The following is a 21,134-nucleotide window of genomic DNA, read 5'->3' as shown; positions in this document are numbered from 1 at the left end:
AAAATGAGCAAGGGATTTAATTTAAGCACGTATTCATAGAAGATCTCCAGATAGCCTTTAAAATACAAAAAAGTGCTGCATCTCAATAGTAATCAGGGAAATGCTACCTAGAACCTCAATGATGTAGTATTTATACCCAGCAGAATCGCAGAACTTGAGCCTGACGATACCAATTATAGTGATGCACTGTATGTGTGGTTGTGCAAGCCATTGTATACTGCTGTGGAAGTGAACATTGATGGAAAGCTACGTGGAGTTTTCTGCTGAAATTGAGCATATGTATGGCTTGTGACAATTCCACTTCTAGGTATATGCCCCACAGAAATGTGTGCAGTAAACCACAATTACATACAATGAATAGATGCATCTCATAAATAATTTTGAGACAAGGAGAGCAAATTACAGTATATATTGTGTAACTCCTTATACATAAAACCTCAAAACCTACAAAACTATTTGTTGATGTTAGAAGTGTGGCTGATGCCTTTGGGAGGGGGTTTCTGATGTTAATGTCCTATTTTTTGATCAGGGTTTGGCTACCTAGGAGCAATCACTAAGATACATGATTATGGTTTATATGCTTTCTGAATTTATAAAATTTCAGTAAACATTTTCAAATATTTAATGAGGGATATAGATTTTCTTTTGTTTTGCTGATTTAGTCTTTTAAGGCCAGAGACTTGTAACTATCAGACAGCCTAACATCTATCAGGCTGTTAACTTCTGCAGACTGATTTTACTCCAAATACTGGTTTTAACCTTTTTTTTCTTTTCTTTTTTTTTTTTTGCCGAGGTTGGTCAGGAGCAGGTTTCAATGAGCATGTCCAGTCAGGATGTTGACTTTGCTGATTTTGCCAATTATTAGCTTAACTTTATAAAGAATTACTGTCTTTTAGGTTGTGATAAATTGTGCCATTCCTAAAGGATTGAAGTACAATCAAGCTACACAGACCTTCCACCAATGGCGGGATGCTAGACAGGTGTATGGTCTCAACTTTGGCAGCAAAGAAGATGCCAATGTCTTCGCAAGTGCCATGATGCATGCCTTAGAAGTGTTGAATTCACAGGAAACAGGTAGGGTGTCCACGGGTTACCTGTTTCCTTGAACTGAAGTGCTGTGTATATATTAAACCAAGTCTTTTCTGACCAACTTTTAAATCATATATATATGTATTAATATTTGAAGTGATTCTTGAATTTGTTTTGTTTTCTACAAAAATGTGAACTTCTGTTTGTTGATGATGAACATTTACTCAAGAAGGATAATCTTATGAGACTGGTTAGTAGTTAGTAATTTTTTAGTGTTCTTATTTGAAATTATTTGTTTATTCTGATCTAGAACCTAAACTTTCATTGCAAGAACATGAGACTTAGAGATAAGCTGTGGACTGAATATGCATATTTGTCATCATCTTATTTTTTATGATGAAACACATGTTTTCTGAAACATGTTTTTTAAGCCACTACTGAGTCCATGAATTTCAAGGTCTAGGACTAGGTCTGCTTCCTAGTAGGTAAAAATTCCATTCTAAAACTTGTTTAAAGATTTTCAGAGTGCCCTCCGGTGGTGTAAGCTTTGAATTGCATGTCGTCTGACACTGCATGGTGGTCAGAGAGGTGTGTAGAAATAATTCACTTAAAAACACACAGGATTTGAAAGTGTATACGTGTCACAGATGAGCTGTTTTTATTTTGACTTAAAAAATAGGAAAAATATGCCCATTTGTGATTATTTCTTTGGGGAGATAGGTTTAATATTCAGAAAATTAAGGTTATAATAAAGCAAACACGTATGATTACTCTTGCTTGCCTTTCTGTGTTTAGTAGCAACCTTATTGATATAAGCATGCCATAAATAAAGTTTATTTATATATTTTATCAGGAAGGACTTACATTAAAATTCAATATTTTGTTGAAAGTACAGAATTTCAAAACCTGTTATAGATAATTTAAGTTTTATTTATACCTTGCCTTATTCTAAAAATGTTTGAAGCATCTAGCCTATGTGTTAGTCTATTTCAGATGTGAATTTCAGGGCAAGAAGACACTTTGGAATCTTACTAAAACTACTTTATTATACCTATAGGTGGTTTTTCTTTTGAGGAAATTAATGTCTCTATAAATAATTTGTACATAACTCTCATCTATTTTGAGAAAATAAACCACTAGAACTTCTTCTAGTGTGTCACTCAATCTAGAAAATAGCACAGAAGTCTGCCTGTGTGTACAGACTTGTATGTACGTTGTCTAAGTCACTGTACTTTGCTTTCAGGCATCAGTATTTTATCAGCATTCTCTTGTAGGTATAGAATTGCTTTTCTGTTACTTAGTTTTACCATAAGGAAGCAACTCTAATTGTTGTTCTTAATATTTTATTGAATAGATCAACTACATAATAAATAATTGAAGAGCCAAACTTTGGAGAGCATAGGTGACAATAACGTTTAGCTTCTCCATGTTTGGAACAGTCTGGCATTATTTTTATTTCTGAACTTTCAAAAGCTTGTCCACTGATCCTTAGAATTGAATGTTACTAATTTAAAGTGGTTAACATTATTGTTCATCTTATCAGTTTTTTTAACCAATTAGAAAAGGTTTTTATCAGTGTATAGTCATATAGTTTGTTTTCAAAATGCAGATGCTAATTAATGATTTTTTCTTTTGATCTTGATCTTTTGAAATTAAAGAGTCTTAATGTGGAGAGACTCAGTTACATTGTCTATTGTAATTTCCACATTATAGAAAAGTTTAGTAAATGGGAAGATCGCCCATCATCTCATTAGCTATGCAAGCATTTTGTTAAGGCAGAAAAATTGAATAGATTCCTCTAGATAAGTTTGAAGCTTATTCTCTTTCTTCTCTGTCACAGTCTCAACTTAGAATATCATGGGCTGAGGCAGGAGAGAGAGTGGTGGAAGAAGTTGGTCCATCCTAGCCATCTCCTTGCATCATGGCCCCAGTCACTGGCATAGAAGCTTTTGGTTCTGTGGCTTTTTCATCAGAGAAGGCAAAGCACATGAAATGTTCTTCATAGTCTGACTTACTTAGAAAATGACTGTTTTCATACATTAGTATAGTTAAACACTGTCTCCAGTTTTTGATAGCAATAATTGGCTTGGCATTGGAGGCATAAGGTGCTTCCCTGGTGGCTCAGCTGGTAAAGAATCTGCCTGCAATGTGGGAGACCTGGGTTTGATCCCTGGGTTGGGAAGATCCCCTGGAGAAGGGAAAGGCTACCCACTCCAGTATTCTGGCCTGGAAAATTCCATGGACTGTATGTATAGTCCATGGGGTTGCAGAGAGTCAGACACGACTGAGCGAGTTTCACTGGAGTCATAAGAGGATTTAGATGCTGTGAATCTGAAGTGTCCTCAGGAAAGGATATAAACTTTTCTGTAGATCTCAGTAGAATCGGTAAGAACTCCACCCCCAGTGTTAATTTTGTGAGTCCCTGCTATCCACATAAACAAACATACCCAATAATGTCACCTCTCATCTTGAACACGTCGTCCCTCTTCACAGCTGTTTGCTTTGGATTCATAGCCAGTTGCTTGCTAAAACCATCTATTCTCTGCCTGCCAAAACCAAGTTGGGAACAGGTAACTTGCATGTCCCCTCCCTAAGTAAATAATATACCCTGTAAATCTCTGATCAGAAGCAAAAGAAACAAACTTATTCATAAAGGTAAAGTACCTGTAGCTAGTAGTCTGTTTTTACTTGGTGTCTTTCCACTTTTTAAAACCAGTTTTCCATATTGAATGCTTCTGGATTTTCTGTTTATTAGGTTTAATGTATTATTCATTGAATATTCGCTAGTCCTTTTTAGTGGTATTTAGGCTTTTTGAAGTTATGGTCACCTTTGTACAAAAAAAATCTTTTTCAGGTGCTTAGTGCATAAACAGACCAAGCCCCCCATCCCCACCCCCCCACCCCCAAACAAAAAAAAGAAACCTGCAGAGATTCTCTGATTCATGTGGGAGTTGGGAGCCTCTGACCATGGGGACACCCATGTGGTTCCCCCGAGCAGGATTTGGAAATTACTAAACTCATCTTTTCTGCCAAAATAAAAAAAAAAATCACAAAATTCTTCCTTCCTCTTTTCTTTGCCCCTCCACGTCTCTAAATCCTCAAACAAAATGCTCAAATTAAGGGGAAAAAAAAAACGGCCTTTTGTATAGTTAGTCATGATGACCTTTACAAGGTGTTCTGTGTGGATGTTTAATATTTCCATTTCTTTTATGAAAGGGGTGGGTGGCAGGAATGTTTTCCTTTATTTTGTTTTTAACTTAGTGTGCAATTATCTAATATACTGGAAAGTACAGAAGGTGCTAAATACAGTGAGTTATATTTGGAATTTAAGAAACAAGTCACATGTTCTAACAGTTTTGAAAAAGAGTTGAATTTAATGCTTTCTTTTATACCAAAAGCTAGTTTATCTGTTTCCTTTGCCTAATAGAAATGGACTCAATAAAGTACATTCAAAATGTGTTATCCAGCCTGGTATTTTTTATTTCTTTATTATTTATCAAGTATATGTGTAGCAGTTTTGCAGATAATAGGCATGGATTATATAAAATATAAAGTCAGTCTTTTTCGTGATCAGTAGATGTAAACTTCCACAGTCTATTTCCTTTTGAAAAAGGTTTAAGTCATTTGAAAAGAGATAATTCTTAAAATCCATTTGTAAAAAAGGGAAATCATATTGGTTTTAAGTAAGATTATTCTACTCCTTTCGTTCTGCTGAACCAAAATTAAGCATACCTTTCTAAGAGGAAAACCTTAAAATATTTTACCATTGTCTAAGACTGCTTTTGCTGGGTTTTATTTTGTATCTATTGAAAGCAAGAATATAGTCAAAGACAACCTCCTGTTGGGAATTTTCCTTAGAGTTTATAGTTAAATATTTATGAAGACTGAGATTCCATTCATTTTTTAATTGGTAATTTGGTCTGATAAACCTTTCATATGTGCATTTGTATGAGTTTTATCTCAGCATTTTAAAAATCTTTTTGACATATGTTTCAGAATTAACTGAATTTAAAATATCTCAAAAAGTTTCTAGAAATACTTCTTATGTTTATAGTGGCACTTTTATTTTTCAGACATCCAGAATGCCAGTATTAATGGGATCAATATTAAGGTTATGTCACCAAAACCGCCAAACATGTTTTGAGCATGGGTCCTGTGCTGGATACTGGAAATGATGCTAACATGATAAGGCCTATCCTCTGCCTTCTAGGATTTCTTAGCAAAATTAGAGTATGGTTTGTGACATGTGAATGAAGTATGCAGAAGAAAATTCTAGAGTAAAGGGAAGTTTTGTAGAGAAGATGATGTTTGAGCTGTCTTTTGAAGAATAAGTAGATGATAGAAGAACATTCTGGACAGGCTTGGAGGCATGAGAGCCTGGCACAGTTGGGAAACAAACAAGCGATGTGGTGGGCTTGGGCCAGACGGTTTCTATCTGAAAGGGAAGTTGCAAGAGATGAGACTGGGAAGGGCCTTGTGTTCCTGCTGGGCGGTGTGCAGTTCAGGATACTGGTCGGTAATGCGGTCTCTGAAACGTGCTGAATACTTTAGGACAAAAGTGATGGATTGGTAAGCATGTGTTTGTAGGCATGGAGATGAGTTTCAGATGCCATTGTGATAATACCAGTGAGAGTGATGAGTCCTGAAATGACACAATATGAGAAGGGAAAGGAGCAGAGTGGAGAGGAGGTGACAGACTTTTAGTGCCAACCTTGCCTGTGAAGGCATTGTTTTAGGCCTTCTACTTACATCCTCATTTAGTCCTTAAAGCAGTTCTGAGGCAGGAATAATAATCTGTTTTTAGGCACCAGCTTTGTGGCTGGTCCTAATTGGGCACATTTATTACCGATAATCTGTATACCACCACAGAGTTGCTGGTATTAAGCTTGTTTTTGACATAAGGTTCGGAGAAGGCAATAGCACCCTACTCCAGCACTCTTGCCTGGAAAATCCCATGGATATAGGAGCCTGGAAGGCTGCAGTCCATGGGGTCGCTAAGAGTCGGACACGACTGAGCGACTTCCCTTTGACTTTTCACTTTCATGCATTGGAGAAGGAAATGGCAACCCACTCCAGTGTTCTTGCCTGGAGAATCCCAGGGACGGGGGAGCCTGATGGGCTGCCGTCTATGGGGTTGCACAGAGTGGGACACGACTGAAGTGACCTAGCAGCAGCAGCAGCAGAAGACATAAGGTTGGGGCTTAACAAAAGGTCTCTGGACTGGCTCAAGAGCCCACAGCAAGACAGTGGCATAAATGGCCATTTGTACCCTGATTTAGTTTTAGCATTCACCTTTTTTCCACTGTGTCCATGAGATGTAATGGATAGGTCAGGAAGAAGAGGATGCTGTTCTAAGACAGTTACCAGATTGTGTCGTTTTGGGCAGTCAGGGAAAATGGATTCTAAAGGTGATCTTGGATATAGTACTTTGCACTTCTAACTTTCCTTAATCAACGGTCTTATCAGAGAAGTAACATTGTGAAACATAGAACTGTAGCTGCTCGTCAGGATTAAATGAGTAAGAGGTTTGGAGGCTGCGTGGGTGGGACAGCCTTTTTCTGGTTGCTTCCTTCTCTAACTTACCTCTTCACACCCTTCCACATTTATAAATTCACAATCTCTATAAAAACATGAGGTTAGTCTACCAGTATTGTCACCCCCAGTTTCTAATTAAGAAGACTGACACAGAGAGGTGGGACTTCGCTGAGGTCATATATACCTAGAAAGGGAGGCTCAACTGGGATTGGATTTTACTGACCTTCAGGAGATTTCTTTGTATTTGTTTCTCTGCATTTCAGCTCAAGATCTTCAAAGCATATTTTAAAAGGCTTTTGAGGGATGTCCGTTTAAGGTGAGAAAATCGGAAAGAGAGAAACTTTCATTTACTTTTTGTTTTATTTTTGGGGGGGGTAAAATTTTATGGTCTTTCATTTTTGATTTAGTGGAAAGAACTTAGGTTTGGAGGTGAAAGACTCCAATTTTGACTTCTCCCCTGGCAGGTTGCTTTCTCTAAAGCTGTTCCCTTCAATGAGGAAACATATAAAGGGATCCTTATAAAAGGATCATGAGAATACCTGTGTTACTGTATCCTAGGGATTAATTGAGGTAAAGGGATTAGTATTTTTAAACTATAGGATGTTATTTTTTAATGCTAATACTAAAAAATACACAGAAAATTCTGTGTGGATTAATTTTCTTAGAGGAATAAAAGTAGTAGACAGACTTTGAAGTTTTCTGCAACCTCTTTGTCTTTACTGCCTGGTAAAGATATACCATGTTATGTTTCCCCATAGAAAATCAATTAATTTATCCATCATCTGATACATACATGACAGGGGAAAATTAGACTCAAATCTTGCCCTCAAGGATTCTTCTACTCTTGCAGGAGAGATAAGACACAATCTTAATCCAAAAGAGAGAGTTGTCTGTGAGATACAGATAAAATCCTTTGAGTATGAGGAGGGGAATTGTTCCATTGGAACAATTGAGGAAAGTGTTAACAATGAGATGGATTTTGAACTGATTTTGAAAGATAGATAAAAGAGGGACATAAGGGGGAAAGGCACATCTGTCCGGCCCAGGAAGTAGTGTAGGAGTACAAAAGTGGAAAAATGAGCTTGTTTGTAGAACAGGAGTTATTTGATTGGCCTGATAGGGAATAAAGTCAGAAAGATAGGTCTGACCAAAAAGGGCCTTTGAGAGCTGTGGGTGATAGAGATTGAGTGTACGTTTTTGAGCAAATGGAATGATGTGAACAAAGCTGTACTTCAGAAGGCCAGCAATGGTTTGAAAAGGGAGCTGCTGGAAACTGAGACAAGCCTTAAGTTGCTGAATAAAGGCAAAAATAGTAGGAATAGAGGAGAAAATTCTAGTAGGAGAGGGATAGGAAATCAATATTGTATGAGTACTTCCTCCCCTTACACAACTTTTCCTTTTACGAAAGAATTCTGGCTGCAGATTTTCACATGAAAGCAGTAGAAATCTCTGGGAGAGTATCATATCTGTTTGCCGATAGTGTGGTACCTACAATAATTTCTACTTATGAAAAAAGTCAGTAGTTGGGGAGAAAGAGGTGAAAAATGAAAATGCTGTTCAGCATGAGTTTGAATTTTTACTGTGAACCAGAGTCCAAGTTTTAGAAAGAATGGTACATGGACACAGATTTGTCTTCAAATAGCTTTTAGAGAGCAAATATGTTAAGCCCACAGTTCAGTAATTTATTAACAGAGTTCGCATCCATGTTATATATGAATGTCCTTTTCTTTGGGAGATAATTCTGTTTGAGTTAGAACAATGGTTTTCAACTTGTTACAAAACTAATACAAAACAACTGATACACTTTTGAGATAATTTTCAGTGTTTTGGAAAGCTAAATAAACAATGTACATCATACATTCCAGCGATAGGATTATACCTCCTAAGTCAGATGTTAAACTTCTTTGTTGGGGACTAAAATTTGCCAGCTCTTTGTAGGGATGCTTATCTGAAACCAATCAGAAATCCTAATTAGCTGTTGTTGACACTTTGAAGAATTTCTGGATCTTGTGATTGTGCCACGATGCTGATAAGCAACATTAAATAGTCCTAGTACCTGAATTGAGGTCAACCAATTATGTATCTTTGCTTACTTAAGAAAGAACAAAGATTAATGATAAATACAGTTCCTTTGAACAAGCTCACTGTAAGTATCGAGTCCAAGGGGGTTAGCTAAAATAATAAAAGGGTTTCTAGCTGTTGAAAATGTTGAGAACTACTGAGTTAGGCATCTGGTTCGTATGCCCAACCTTTCTCATCCAGGGTTACGAGAGGGTTAAGCACTTATGCAAAATGACTTGGTGACTATTACGTTATAACATACAAATGATTATCTTTTATTTATAATAAAAGAATTAGAAAATATTTATTTCTGTGACTTTTAAGTTCCTGATCATTAGCTTTTTGGGAAAGCTGCTTTGTCTTGACTGTAACTCGAGTCTAATACTGTGTTTTTCTTAAGCACAGCTTCAGTCTTGTGTTGTAGAATTGATTAAATAACTAAAACAGACAAGATTTTTCTGATGAATCTGTGTTTCATAATTATAGAAAGTTATTTTAGCCTGAAGTTTGTTGTCAGACACTGTATTCTCTCTCATTCTTATTTCTCTGTTTCTTTGTCAGTTGGACCTCTTATTAATGTGTCTGATACAGGTCTAACTGGTGACTTCAGTTCTTTAGGCTTACTTTACAATAAACTTGAAGTTTAATTAATGGGGCTGCAGCAAACTGAGGATGTCATTCATGATTATTTACACAGTTATTTTTGTGATTATTTTCCTGCATGAGAATAGTTATTTGTATACAATTACTTTACTTGTCTTCTTGGATTGTAATCATTATTTGTTGCCCGTAGGTTGGAGAAGCATTTGCTGGATGTTAGACAGTTGAAAGTTCTGATAACTTTTTGTCGGACTTTTTCATATTTAACTATGGATGTAAGAGATAGGGAGAAGCTTTGATAGAACAGAATCTGTCTCATTGTCCACTGATGCGAAGACTCAAATTGCAGGAACCACTTCTGCTCTTGTGAGACCAGTTACAACAGTCGTAGCCAAACCTGTTCACAACTTTTACAGTTTAGTGTTTTTCCAATTGAAGTATAATTGATTCACAATATTGTACTAGTTTCAGAGTCACAGCTTAATTTTGGACATACTTTGATCAGTGTGTAGATGATAGTGTATACTGTTGGTTTGCTCGTGTTTGTATTCAGCAGAGAGCATGTACACGCTGGTGCAGTGCCTCTGAATTAACACTGGGCGTTCCTGTTGGTATGGTCTAGACAGGATAGCAAAATTCTAATTAATTCTAGTTAATCTTCTGAAGATGGTATTAAATGGTGATCTCTTTAACATCTGCTATTGACTTCCCTGCTGGCTCAGATGGTAAAGCATCTGCCTACAATGCGGGAGACCTGGGTTCAATCCCTGGGTCGGGAAGATCTCCTGGAGAAGGAAATGGCAACCCACTCCAGTATTCTTGCTTGGAAAATCCCATGGACGGAGGAGCCTGGTAGGCTACAGTCCATGGGGTCGCAAAGAGTCGGACATGACTGAGCGACTTCACTTTCACTTTCATACATACATAAGTAGCTCAGACAGTAAAGCGTTTGTCTACAATGCGGGAGACCTGGGTTCGATCCTTGGGTAGGGAAGATTCCCTGGAGAAGGAAATGGCAACCCACTCCAGTACTCTTGCCTGGAAAATTCCATGGACAGAGGAGCGTGGTGCAGGCTACTGTCCACGGGGTCACAAAGAGTCGGGCACGACTGAGCGACTTCACTTCACTTCACATACATATATAAACAGTGTCACAATATTACATATATATAGACAACATATTATTATATATATATAATATGTGATATTATTTCATTAACCCGTTAAAAATTCCTAAGAGGTAGATGGTCTCATAAAAGAGGAAAAACCACAATGAACTGAATTACTTGTACTCCAGATAAGGTACTTACGTTACATGATGCTAGAGAAACAGAAATGAATGGTTCAAAATTGTTGACCTTAAGAGGCTATTGTGTAGAGAAGATAAGCCATGGTCAGAAATACCTGCAAGACGGCGTGAGAACCATGAATGGTACAGAGTGGTAATTAGGAAATGAGATAGGCAAATACAGCACGCTACTCATGTAAGGATACCAGAAATAACTCCTGTGAAGTAGACCTGCTATTTCTGTAAGCTTTTGCAGTTTCTGAGATGATTCACCTGAGGAAACTAGTGGCTTCTGTTTTCTGGAAATTTTCAGTGATAATTTGGCCGTGAAAGTGCCATTCATATAAGAAGAAATGCATCTTTATTAAGGAATTTCCTATGCAAATACTGTCCTGATCTTTACCATGATAATACTGTACTAGACACAAAGAAATTACTTTACCTTGTTCAGACTTAAACTCACACTGGCCTCCGTGGATTTAACATTTTTCTTAAGTCACAGAACCATACACCCCGAGTTTGAAGGTACTGAGTGGATGACTGATGTCAGTTCCTGGAAACAGGTCTCTAGTGTCTTCTGCAGATAATACTAGGGAATGACCATAGGAGGTAGATTGGATTTTTGTGTATACCAAATGGCCTTGCAGTGGCTTTTTGTTGCTCTTAGAACAGAATACAGGCTTCTTACCAGAAATCCGGATTCCTTCATGAACTGGCCCCTCTTGACTCTGCATTAACTAAACATGCTCCCTGGTTCAGATCCTTGCACCTTCTATTCCTTCTTTCACCATGGTGAGTGTTTTCAATAACTTTTTTGTTTTTGGTGATTTATATGTTTATTACCTAAACCAGTCTTTCCCAGTGGGCTGAAAATTGCGCAGGGGAAAGGATTTTGTTGTCAAAAACACTTTAAAATGATTTGTATAAATAAATTTGGAGACAGTCCTAATACAGTGACAGTTACTGGCAGATTTTATTTGCATACAAAGATCAAATTATTCAAAGTGTCTTCTGCTGAAGGCCAAAAGATACATGCATTCATACATTTTTAAATGTAGCCTACAATCTTATTAATCTGGACTAATATATGATATATAAACATCTCTCAAGTATATTTAATACAGTAGTAGTAATTTACAGTATTTTTACATGAGGAGATGTTTGAGTCTCTAGAGTTTTGTTCTGAGGAAGCTAGAACTATTTTTCTGCTCCAAAGGGTTGCTGTTCTTTTGGGGAAACCAGCTTGAATTTATATCTTTTCCTTCTTAAGTAGGTACTTTTGCCTCAGTTTGGGTAGTTCAGTTTTATTTTCAAGTTATCATAACCCAGGCAAGAGCTAGGTTTTTAGGACTCTGGTATTTCCACATTGTCAGTTAGTCCAGCAATTATTTCTCTGGCAGTATTTACTCTTTTATTCATTAAAGCATGAATTAGAACATGTATCATTTTAAAAACTTCCCATGAGTATTTCTTGTGTATTTCCTCTTCCTGTGAATAGTGATGGTGTGGTCCCTGTAGTCAGCTTGTAGAGTCTTGACTTGCTAAAAAACAAATTCAGCATGAAGTTGTTGCCAGAGGAGATTCAGCCAGATTGCCCATCTAAAGCCACCTCCCTGTTTCCTAGAGTCGCCCCTCCCTTTAATAGTTCTGTGCCCTGCCTTCTTATGGTTCTTGGTCATGAAGGTTGTAGAAATAACTTGCCTTCACCTGAATGTCTTCACACTGGGTTTTTCCTTGCTTTTTTAAAAGTTGATTTTCTTTTTCCTGGAAACTTGAGGGGTCCCAACCTTATAATCTGTTAAAAACTTTAGATGTATATTTCCAGGGTATTCAGGGATTTCTTTAAATTATACTGAACAAGGCTTTATAGGAATCCCTATTTACCCATCCACATAAAGGTTGTTTTTCAGTTGAAGACAGTTTTCTTTCCCTGACTTTTGTTTAAATATTTCTGGTGTTGTGTAAATCTCCTGCTTCTTAATTATAAAATTATACACAGATTCGTTCATTCTCATACTTATTCTCTCCCATTTACATTGTTTAGATGGATTCTTGTATGTAAAGGTACTTCTAACATAGTAGGCCTTCAGCGGGTTTTGGTTACATTGCATTGGTTTGGTAAAACTCCTGTTTAGTTAAACAGGTTTATCAGTCACCTGTGTGTATGTGCTCAGTCACTCAGTCGTGTCCAACTCTTTGTGACCCCATGATCTGTAGCCCGCCAGGCCCCTCTGTCCATGGAATTTTTCAGGCAAGAATAGTGTGGTGGTTTGCCATTTCCTCCTTGAGGGGATCTTCCCTACCCAAGGACTGAACCTCTGTCTCCTGCGTCTCCTGCATTGTCAGGTGGATTCTTTACCATTGCACCACCTGGAAGTCCCCTGCTGATCACCTACAATGTGCTGAACACCATGCTGGTTGCTGGTAATTGGGAAGATGAATATTACCTTTGAGCCATCTTGAGGTCTAGTGAGGCACACAGCTGACTCTAGTACGTGATATAAAGGGAAATTCATCAGTCATACAGTGAATTGTAAAGACCTTAAGCTGGGCCAGTTTTAATGTTTCATAGTGTGTTTCCTTCTGGGCTGTGGCTGGTATGGAAGTTTTCTTTTTCCCTTCCCCCTGTTTTATTTTTAAATAACAGTGTATTGCTGCTGCTTTTGTATAATAGTTCATTTTTAGAGAATGAATAGTAGTAAAAGACTGAGATTTAGTGAAAAATGTCTGATGAAGAAAATAAAAACTATAGGCCTACAGGTTGAACTAAGATAACTAAGACTATCATTTAAAGTATGATAATAAGTATTTTGTATAGTTTTCCAGAAAAAGAAGTTCTTTATTGAGTAACATCTATGGATCCTTAAGACTGGGAATATGGCACTCCTAATTTAAAGTTTGCTAAATTTTTTCGTAAGTTCAACAGTGTAGGTGTTGGCTTTTTTCATTTTCTTTGTTTGTCTCAGTACACTGATGTTTTGTCTAAATAACATACCCTCATGCTTGAATTGTTGTATCTAATTTAGGCCTACTAATTATTAGATATTATCTTTTTTAAAGAGTAGTGAAATCAAAGATACATATTGTTACAAATATAATTACATTTCAGAGACTGAAGTTAATGAGTTTAGTTTGTAGAGTAAGTTTTTATGTCCTTACTGACAGCCCACACCAATAACTTTTATATTTAATTCTATTTCATAAACTCCATGTCAGGTTAACAAACCCAATTTATTTTATTATATATTGAACAAAATTACTCTTTCAGTAAAATTTTACTTAATTTTGAGTTTCAAAAAGTAAATGTGGACATCTTTGTCATTTAAGCATCAGCTTTCCTGAGTTGTTTTAGATAGAAGTTGCTTCTTGGTTTCACCGATGAAGTGTCATGAATTATTGTGCAGAGAAAATGAGAAGGGAAGGGCAGTAGGGTTCCCAGAGAGGAGATAATTGTTCTGGCTTAACTAGGACAGGCCTGGTTTTGTATGAACCTTCCTGAATGGGTATGTATTCAGAGTCATGGCCTAACAAATGCCTTTGACTCTTTATTCCCCCTGAAGGACAAGCTGGTGGCAGAGGAATCTTCCTAGGCCAGCTCAAGTGTTTGGGAAGGATACCCAAGTGCTGGCTCTGCAGTCCTTCCAGACACCTGGGGTCACGCTGGTATTGTTAATCAAGTCACTTCCCTCATTGTGTACATCCAGTTCTCACGTCAGAACCTAGAGCCAGTTAGAGCTCCACCGATGGCAACTGCTCTTGGCAAAGAGCTTAAATTTCCAGCACAGCATTTTGCTCTGATTTTTTTTCTAATCAAGAAGTTACGTGCTTATTATAAAGTTTAAGCAGGATGGAAGAGCATAAAGAAGAAAGTAAAAATATCTAAAATCTTACCACCCAGAGGTAATTACATTTAATATTATCCATAATAGAAAAGTAATAGGCACTGAGATACTTTTCAACTTGGTCTTTCAGTTCCAAGAACACGAGCATGACAGGGCACTTCCCTTCCTCCCCCATTAACAGCTTTATTGAGCTTTACTTCATATACCATACAGTTTACCCATTTAAAGTGTACAATTCAGTGATTTTTAGTATACTGATAGAAGTGTATAACTATCGCCATAATCAGTTTTAGAGCAGTTTGATCACACCATTAAGCATTATCACCATTCTTACCCCCCACACCCCAGGTGGCTCAGTGGTAAAGAATCCACCTGCCAACCCATTGCCGTATTCATGCCTGGAAAATCCTGTGGACAGAACAGCCTGGCAGGTATAGCCCATGGGGTCACAAAGAGTCAGACATGACTGAGCAACTGAGCATGCACACACCCTTACGTCACCCCATTCCTTCATCCCTCCCAGCTCTTGGCAACCACTAACCTGTTTTCTGTCTCTATATATTTGCCTGTTCTGTACATTTCATATAAATGGAATCATACAACATGTGATCTTTTGTGACTGGCTTCTTAGCACAACTTTTTCACAGTTCATCTATTTTGTAGCATGTGTCATGCATGGCAGTTTGAAAAGTAAATCATTAGCACATATTTATAAATCCAGGCATACTTTCTAAATTTTAACAGCTGAGTTTCTCATTTTAACAGTTTATTTTCATGTGTTAAAGTTGTATACAGTGAAAGTAATGATTAATTCTGAACATTTTAAAAATAAATAGGTTATAACCAAAGCAGAAAGGCTTCCTCATATTTTTTTATAAAACCCAACATGTTAAAATGTGGTAAATGGTGTAAGGTAGAATCGTGTAGTGGTTTTCTGTGTCAAATTGATTGTATATAGAGAAGAATGCTGGACCATTTGTGAAATCTCTTAGGTTTATTGTCTTGGCTCTCAGGCACATTTTCTTGCCCAGCATTGTCCTGCCTTCACTTTTACCCCCATATCCAAGAGCATTAGCTTAGAAACTTCATACTTTTTTTTTTAAACTTCATACTTTTTTGATTCTCCTCTCTTACAAAAGTAGGGAAGAACAGACATGGTCTTTGAAAACTTCTGTGTTGCACTTTTAGAGTGAAAACAGTTTTCTTAGTTAAAAGAATTTCACCTCTTCACTTAAGGATGAGGGAACGAAATTGTGTGAATTTCCTTAAGAATGTTTTGAGGTGTTCTCATATTATTAGATGCTACCTCTCATCCCCAGATGAGCCTGGCCCATGGAATTGGGTCCCCATCCCCTCCCTCTTCTCCCTCCCACTTTGCCTAATATTAATGTTGCCTAAAACTTTTAAGTCTAGGCAGATTCTTCACATTTCTTAGAAAATTTAGTATTACCCAATTTTGTATTTATACTTAATTATCTCCTTTCAAATTTTTGAAGTGGAAAATCTTTAAAAACATAGGTAATTAATAAAACTTGAAACAGGAAATAAGAATGCCTAGGAAACGAGGGAGAAATAATTATCTTAGTTGTCTGGAGACTAATAGTAACTCCTGCTGACTACCAGAAAGTTCTAATCTTCAAAAAGGGAGCATACTGGTTGACCAAGAAGATCACAGACAGAAGACATGTGCACATAGGAGGAGCATACAGCTCATTTGAGAATTTAAAAGGCCAGCGTACCCAGAGAGAAACAGAGTATGAGTTGGATGAGTTAGGGTACAGTTACATCATGGGGAGAAAGCACTGGATTTTGGTATTTATCTTTAGATCAGTGGAAAGCTATTGAAGCGATTTTACTAAGGGAGATGATTTGATCTGGTTTAGTTATTAAGCATTACTGGTTTCTGTGGGGGAGGGGAGAGGTAGGACAATCAGGATGAACAGATTAATTAGGTGATGCCATATATAGGCTAGTGATAGTGATGGTGTTAGTAGCTTCTGTGTCTGACTCTTTGCAACCCCGTGAACTGTAGCCCACCAGGCTCCTCTGTCCATGGAATTCTCAAGGCAAGCATACTGAATTGGGTTGCCGTTCCCTTCTCCAAGGGGTCTTCCCAACCCAAGGATCGGACCTGAGTCTCCTGCATTGCAGGCAGAGTCTTTACCTTTTAAGCCACAAGGGAAGCCCCATGTAAAATAGTCTAGGCTGGTGTATTTTATGTCCCTAAATGCATGTGTATTTATAGTTTATGTTTAGTATTGACATGTTGAATACATTATAAAATGTGAAATTATAGAAATATAAAAAGAATGAGAAAAAATGAACAGAAGTAGAAGTACTACTATTTTCTTTCCCATCGCAGGGTATGATTAGTATTCTGGGATATGAACCCCACTTTGCAAACCAAAAGATCCTGAATCAAAACAAGAGATCATGGAACATGAACAGTGGCAGTGGAGATGGTTTGGAGAGAGAAATGCAGAGATTGTATTCATAGGACTTGGAAATAGGTTGAATAGTAGTAATAGAGGGAACGGAATCCCCAGGTGGCTCAGTAGTAAAGAATCCACCTGCCAGTGCAAGAGCCACGGGAGACTTGGGTTTACTCCGTGGGTTGGGAAGATTCCCGAGGAGGAGGAAATGGCAACCCACTCCAGTATTCTTGGTGGAATAATCCCGTGGAGTGAGGAGCCTGGAGGGCTCCTTCCATGGGGTCACAAAGAGTAGGACACCACTGAGTGCACAATAGAAAAAAGAGGTGAAGAGAGCCCTAGATATCTGGTTTGCGTACCTGAATAGATTAGAGAGTTAACCAGATGCTGTAGTAATGAGCTCAACATCTTTGTTAAAGCATTCTGCCTGAACGTGCTGCTTTCTCTGAGCATATTCTTACTAATTTCTTAGTAAGGAAGGACAGGGAGGGGTGGGGGTGGGGGGATGGAGGTGGTACGGTGATTGATGGACAGGCCTTGATCTATGCTCAGGAGGAAGCAGCAGAGACACGAATGCTGGACATGAGTTACTCCTGCCTTTGGAAGTGTCATATAGGCCCTGCAGCTTGACTCTTCAGTTTCTTTAGCTGGAGGTAGTCACTCATTCCACATCCAAAGGGCTTACAAAACAGGTGTTGGAATGATGCTGTTGCCAAAGCCTAATCAATTATCAGCAATTTATCAACTGTGAGCAGTCATCTTCATACTTGCTTAGAAAGAAAGAAAATGCGTTTGAGGCCCTAATTTAGGGGAGAACTAAAGAAATGAAGAGGGGTGGGGAAACCCAACCATACAAACAGTTTTGCCTGAGACTCAGTAATTTAGAAAAAGAGAGTGGTGGTATTTTTTTCACTCATGACTATGGACATGTAATGTTTCATTTCCTGAGGTATGTAAGATTTTCCTTTGTTAAAAACTATATGTATTTTAAAACAGTTTGAAATTCTTTTGAAAATGTTTTAAAATACCACTTTAAAAATACCACACTTTGAGTAAAATTTACTATTTGTAAGTCTCATGTCATTTAGCACAGTGCCCTGCAGATAGAGTACATTTTTCCTCCCATTTTTATTGAGGTATAATTGACAAAATTGTAAGATGTTTACAGTGTACATCATGATGATTTGATACATGTATAAGTTGTGAAAGGATTTCTTCCATCTGGTTAATGCAGCTATTGCATATTTATCTTTTCTGTTTGGTTGATTGGTGGTTTTGTTTGGTAAGAACATTTATGTTCTTTTCTCAGAAAATTTCAGTTATACAGTACATTGTTATCAACTATGTTTTACATTAGATCTTCAGTCTTTATTCATTTTATAGCTAAGAATGTGTATACTTTTACCAGCCTATTATCGATCCACCCCACTCCCCAGCCCCTGGCAATCACTCTTCTACTTTCTGTTTCTGTGAATTTAGCTTTTTAGGTTCCACATCCAGGTGATTCCATGCAGTCTTTTCTTTGTCCAGCTTATCACAGTTAGCATAATAACTTCAAGATCCATCCACATTGCTGCTAATAATAGTATTTCCTTTTTCCTATGGCTGAATAATATTGCAGTGTGTGTATATTAATATATATATATTAATATAGTGCATCTTCTTTGTCCATTCATGTGTTAATGAACACTTAGGTTGTTTTGTATCTCAAGTTTTGTGACTGTTGCTGAACTGAACATGGGAATGCAGATTATTTCTTCAGTTACCTGTGTTCAGTTCTTTTGGGAATATACCAAGAAGTGGGATTTCTGGGTTATATGGTAGTTCTGTTGTTAATTTTGGGGGAAATTTCAATATTGTTTTCCATAGTAGCTGCCCCAGCTTCTATTTCATGGTACCTACTTTTTGAAGAGAGGCAACCATACCACACTGCAGCGTCTTCCTCCATTCTATTCTAGATGTATTAGAACAAACACAAGCACATTTGCTTTCAGTCAGTTCAGTTCAGTCGCTCAGTCGTGTCTGACTCTTTGTGACTCCATGGACTGCAGCATGCCAGGATTCCCTGTCATTCACCAACTCCCAGAACTTACTCGAACTCATGTCCATTGAGTCAGTGACACCATCCAACCATCTCATCCTCTGTCATCCCCTTCTCCTCCCACCTTCAATCTTTCCCAGCATCAGGGTCTTTTTCCATTGAATCAGTTCTTCCCATCAGGTGGCCAAAGTATTGGAGTTTCAGGTTCAGCATCAGTCCTTCCAATCCAAGGGACTGTCAAGAGTCTTCTCCAACACCACAGTTCAAAAGCATCAATTCTTCAGCACTCAGCTTTCTTTATAGTCCAACTCTCAACATCCATACATGACTACTGGAAAAACCATAGCTTTGACTAGACGGACCTTTGTTGGCAGAGGTCTCTGCTTTTTAACATGTTTTCCTGCCCTCTCACAACTGCTGACAGTAGCTCTTTGCAGTCATGATGATGATAACCTGGGGCCCTCGTGGTAGCCACTGCTAATTTGGATGCTGGTGCTGTGCTCACTCAACAGACCAGCTTTCCAGAGAGCACAAACCAAATGAAAACCAGCTCTAAGCAAACATTTTCTCATTTAATCCTCAGAAAAAATGCTGAGATGGGTAGTATCCTCATTACAAGTTGCTTTGAGATTAATTGCTGTGACACCTAAGGTTAAAAATGTGAATACTAAGAATCTACTATACTAATTCTTTATAGCAGTAACAGTAATACTGATCAAGTGACATCTTGTCATTTTCTCCTAGTATCTCACCCAAGGTTTCTGTACTCCCCTGCTTGTACAAAACACCTAACGATAAAGTATGTTAAAGGGTGGAGAAAGCCTGAGGGATAGCTGTTTTACAAACTATTAGAAATATATGAACAACCATGACAAGACTATTTCACGGTCGGTGTAGCTAATAGAGAGAGGTCATTTTTCTTTTCTTGAAGTCTAAAATAGAGGTTAAGTTTTGATTTTTTGATACATCTTAACCTCCTCAGTTCGTGTTTTCCTTTAGGGTCCATCCTTATTTCTCTAAGCCCTAAGCCTATTTTAATACGCTGATTTAAAGAGAAATGTCCCTTTTTTTCTTTTTCTAACTGAATTTCTTCAATCCGAACACTGAACCTTCTTTTCCCATATTCTATGCTCCTCCCTCAGTTGAGCAAAGAGTCAGCAGCATCAGTATTAAGCAGGAAGTGCTGTTAGCCTTATGCATATGATGGAATGAATAATTTAGTATCTTCGGGAAATGCAAACTGCAGTAGAACTCAATCTAGCTTATCAGAATTTAGATAGTTCTTTACAGGATGGTATGAAGTAAAAGTCAGTAGGAAAAAGATGTTTAAAGATACCAGGTTGCATAGAATATTGCATAATTGTTTAAATTGTCACGAGATTGGGAGTTTTGTGTCTTATGTGGTAATAATGTTTTACCTGCATTCTGACAAATGTCAGATGACTTTTTGCCAAAATGATTGGTAATGGAATGTGGCAGTTTCTTTGCTGTCAGAGACGAGATAATTTCTCAGGTTTTTCCTGTAAGTTTTTAATATTTTTCTTATTTTTTAATCCTTTAAATATAAATGAAAGGAACTGAAAGGTAAAACCTGAAGACTAGGCATGTTTATTTAATAAAGGCTTTATAGAAGTAGTCATTTACAGACATCGGTAAGACAGATCTTTTTTTTTTTAAGTTTAAACTTAAAATATAATTACTGATTGGCATGATCTGATTAGGCTAGTAGACATTTTATATGTGTGCCTGTGGTCTTTTTTTATGTCATTACTGTAAATAATTGTGCATGCTACTTTAATAATAATTGATTGGGTGGGTGGAAGTACTTAGCAAAGGTGACATTCATTAGTCTTGTTTGTGTTTAAAAAATCTGCTGTATTTAATATCTTTAAAGCAAGATTTAAACTTAATTGGATTGTATTAAATCTAATTTCTATAAATGGTAAAGATTTTCTTGATTATTTAAGATTTATTACCATTTGCAGGTGTATATTCTTAAAATATAAATTGGTTTGGTTCTGATTCTATGCAGACTTTTTTTAGTTAGCATATATTGTATTATTAAAGAATACAGTTTTAAGGGAAATACTGTCTTGTTTGCCTTTCTTCAGTCTTTCTTAAGTCAGTATATTTTTAACTTGTTCACTGTTTCTTGATTAATACTGATTGGAAGAGAAAATCTTTCCCAAGCTGAAAAGAATTTCTTTAGTATTTTATAGAAAAGTATTGATGTAAAGTTTTGAATGTTATTAATGTAAAACTAAAAGAAATTTAGTTTTGTTTTTCCCACCCTAATTTTGAGTGTC

The 21,134-nt window shown here is 37.2% G+C and overlaps 1 protein-coding gene across 15 annotated transcripts in view; it reads left to right on the top strand.

Annotated features, from left to right (window-relative positions):
- ENAH (ENAH, actin regulator) overlaps positions 1-21,134 on the top strand; it is a 157,737-nt gene that overhangs the window by 89,126 nt on the left and 47,477 nt on the right. For all 15 annotated transcript variants that reach the window (XM_027564594.1, XM_027564598.1, XM_027564585.1 and 12 more), the window contains exon 3: positions 897-1,074. In XM_027564594.1, the coding sequence (XP_027420395.1) occupies positions 897-1,074 (178 nt within the window). The remainder of the gene's footprint in view (positions 1-896; positions 1,075-21,134) is intronic.

Source organism: Bos indicus x Bos taurus, chromosome 16 (assembly GCF_003369695.1).
Source record: "Bos indicus x Bos taurus breed Angus x Brahman F1 hybrid chromosome 16, Bos_hybrid_MaternalHap_v2.0, whole genome shotgun sequence".
NCBI lineage: Eukaryota > Metazoa > Chordata > Mammalia > Artiodactyla > Bovidae > Bos > Bos indicus x Bos taurus.
The sequence above is the reverse complement of the archived record's forward strand: the minus strand, read 5'-3'. Positions and strand labels throughout refer to the sequence as shown.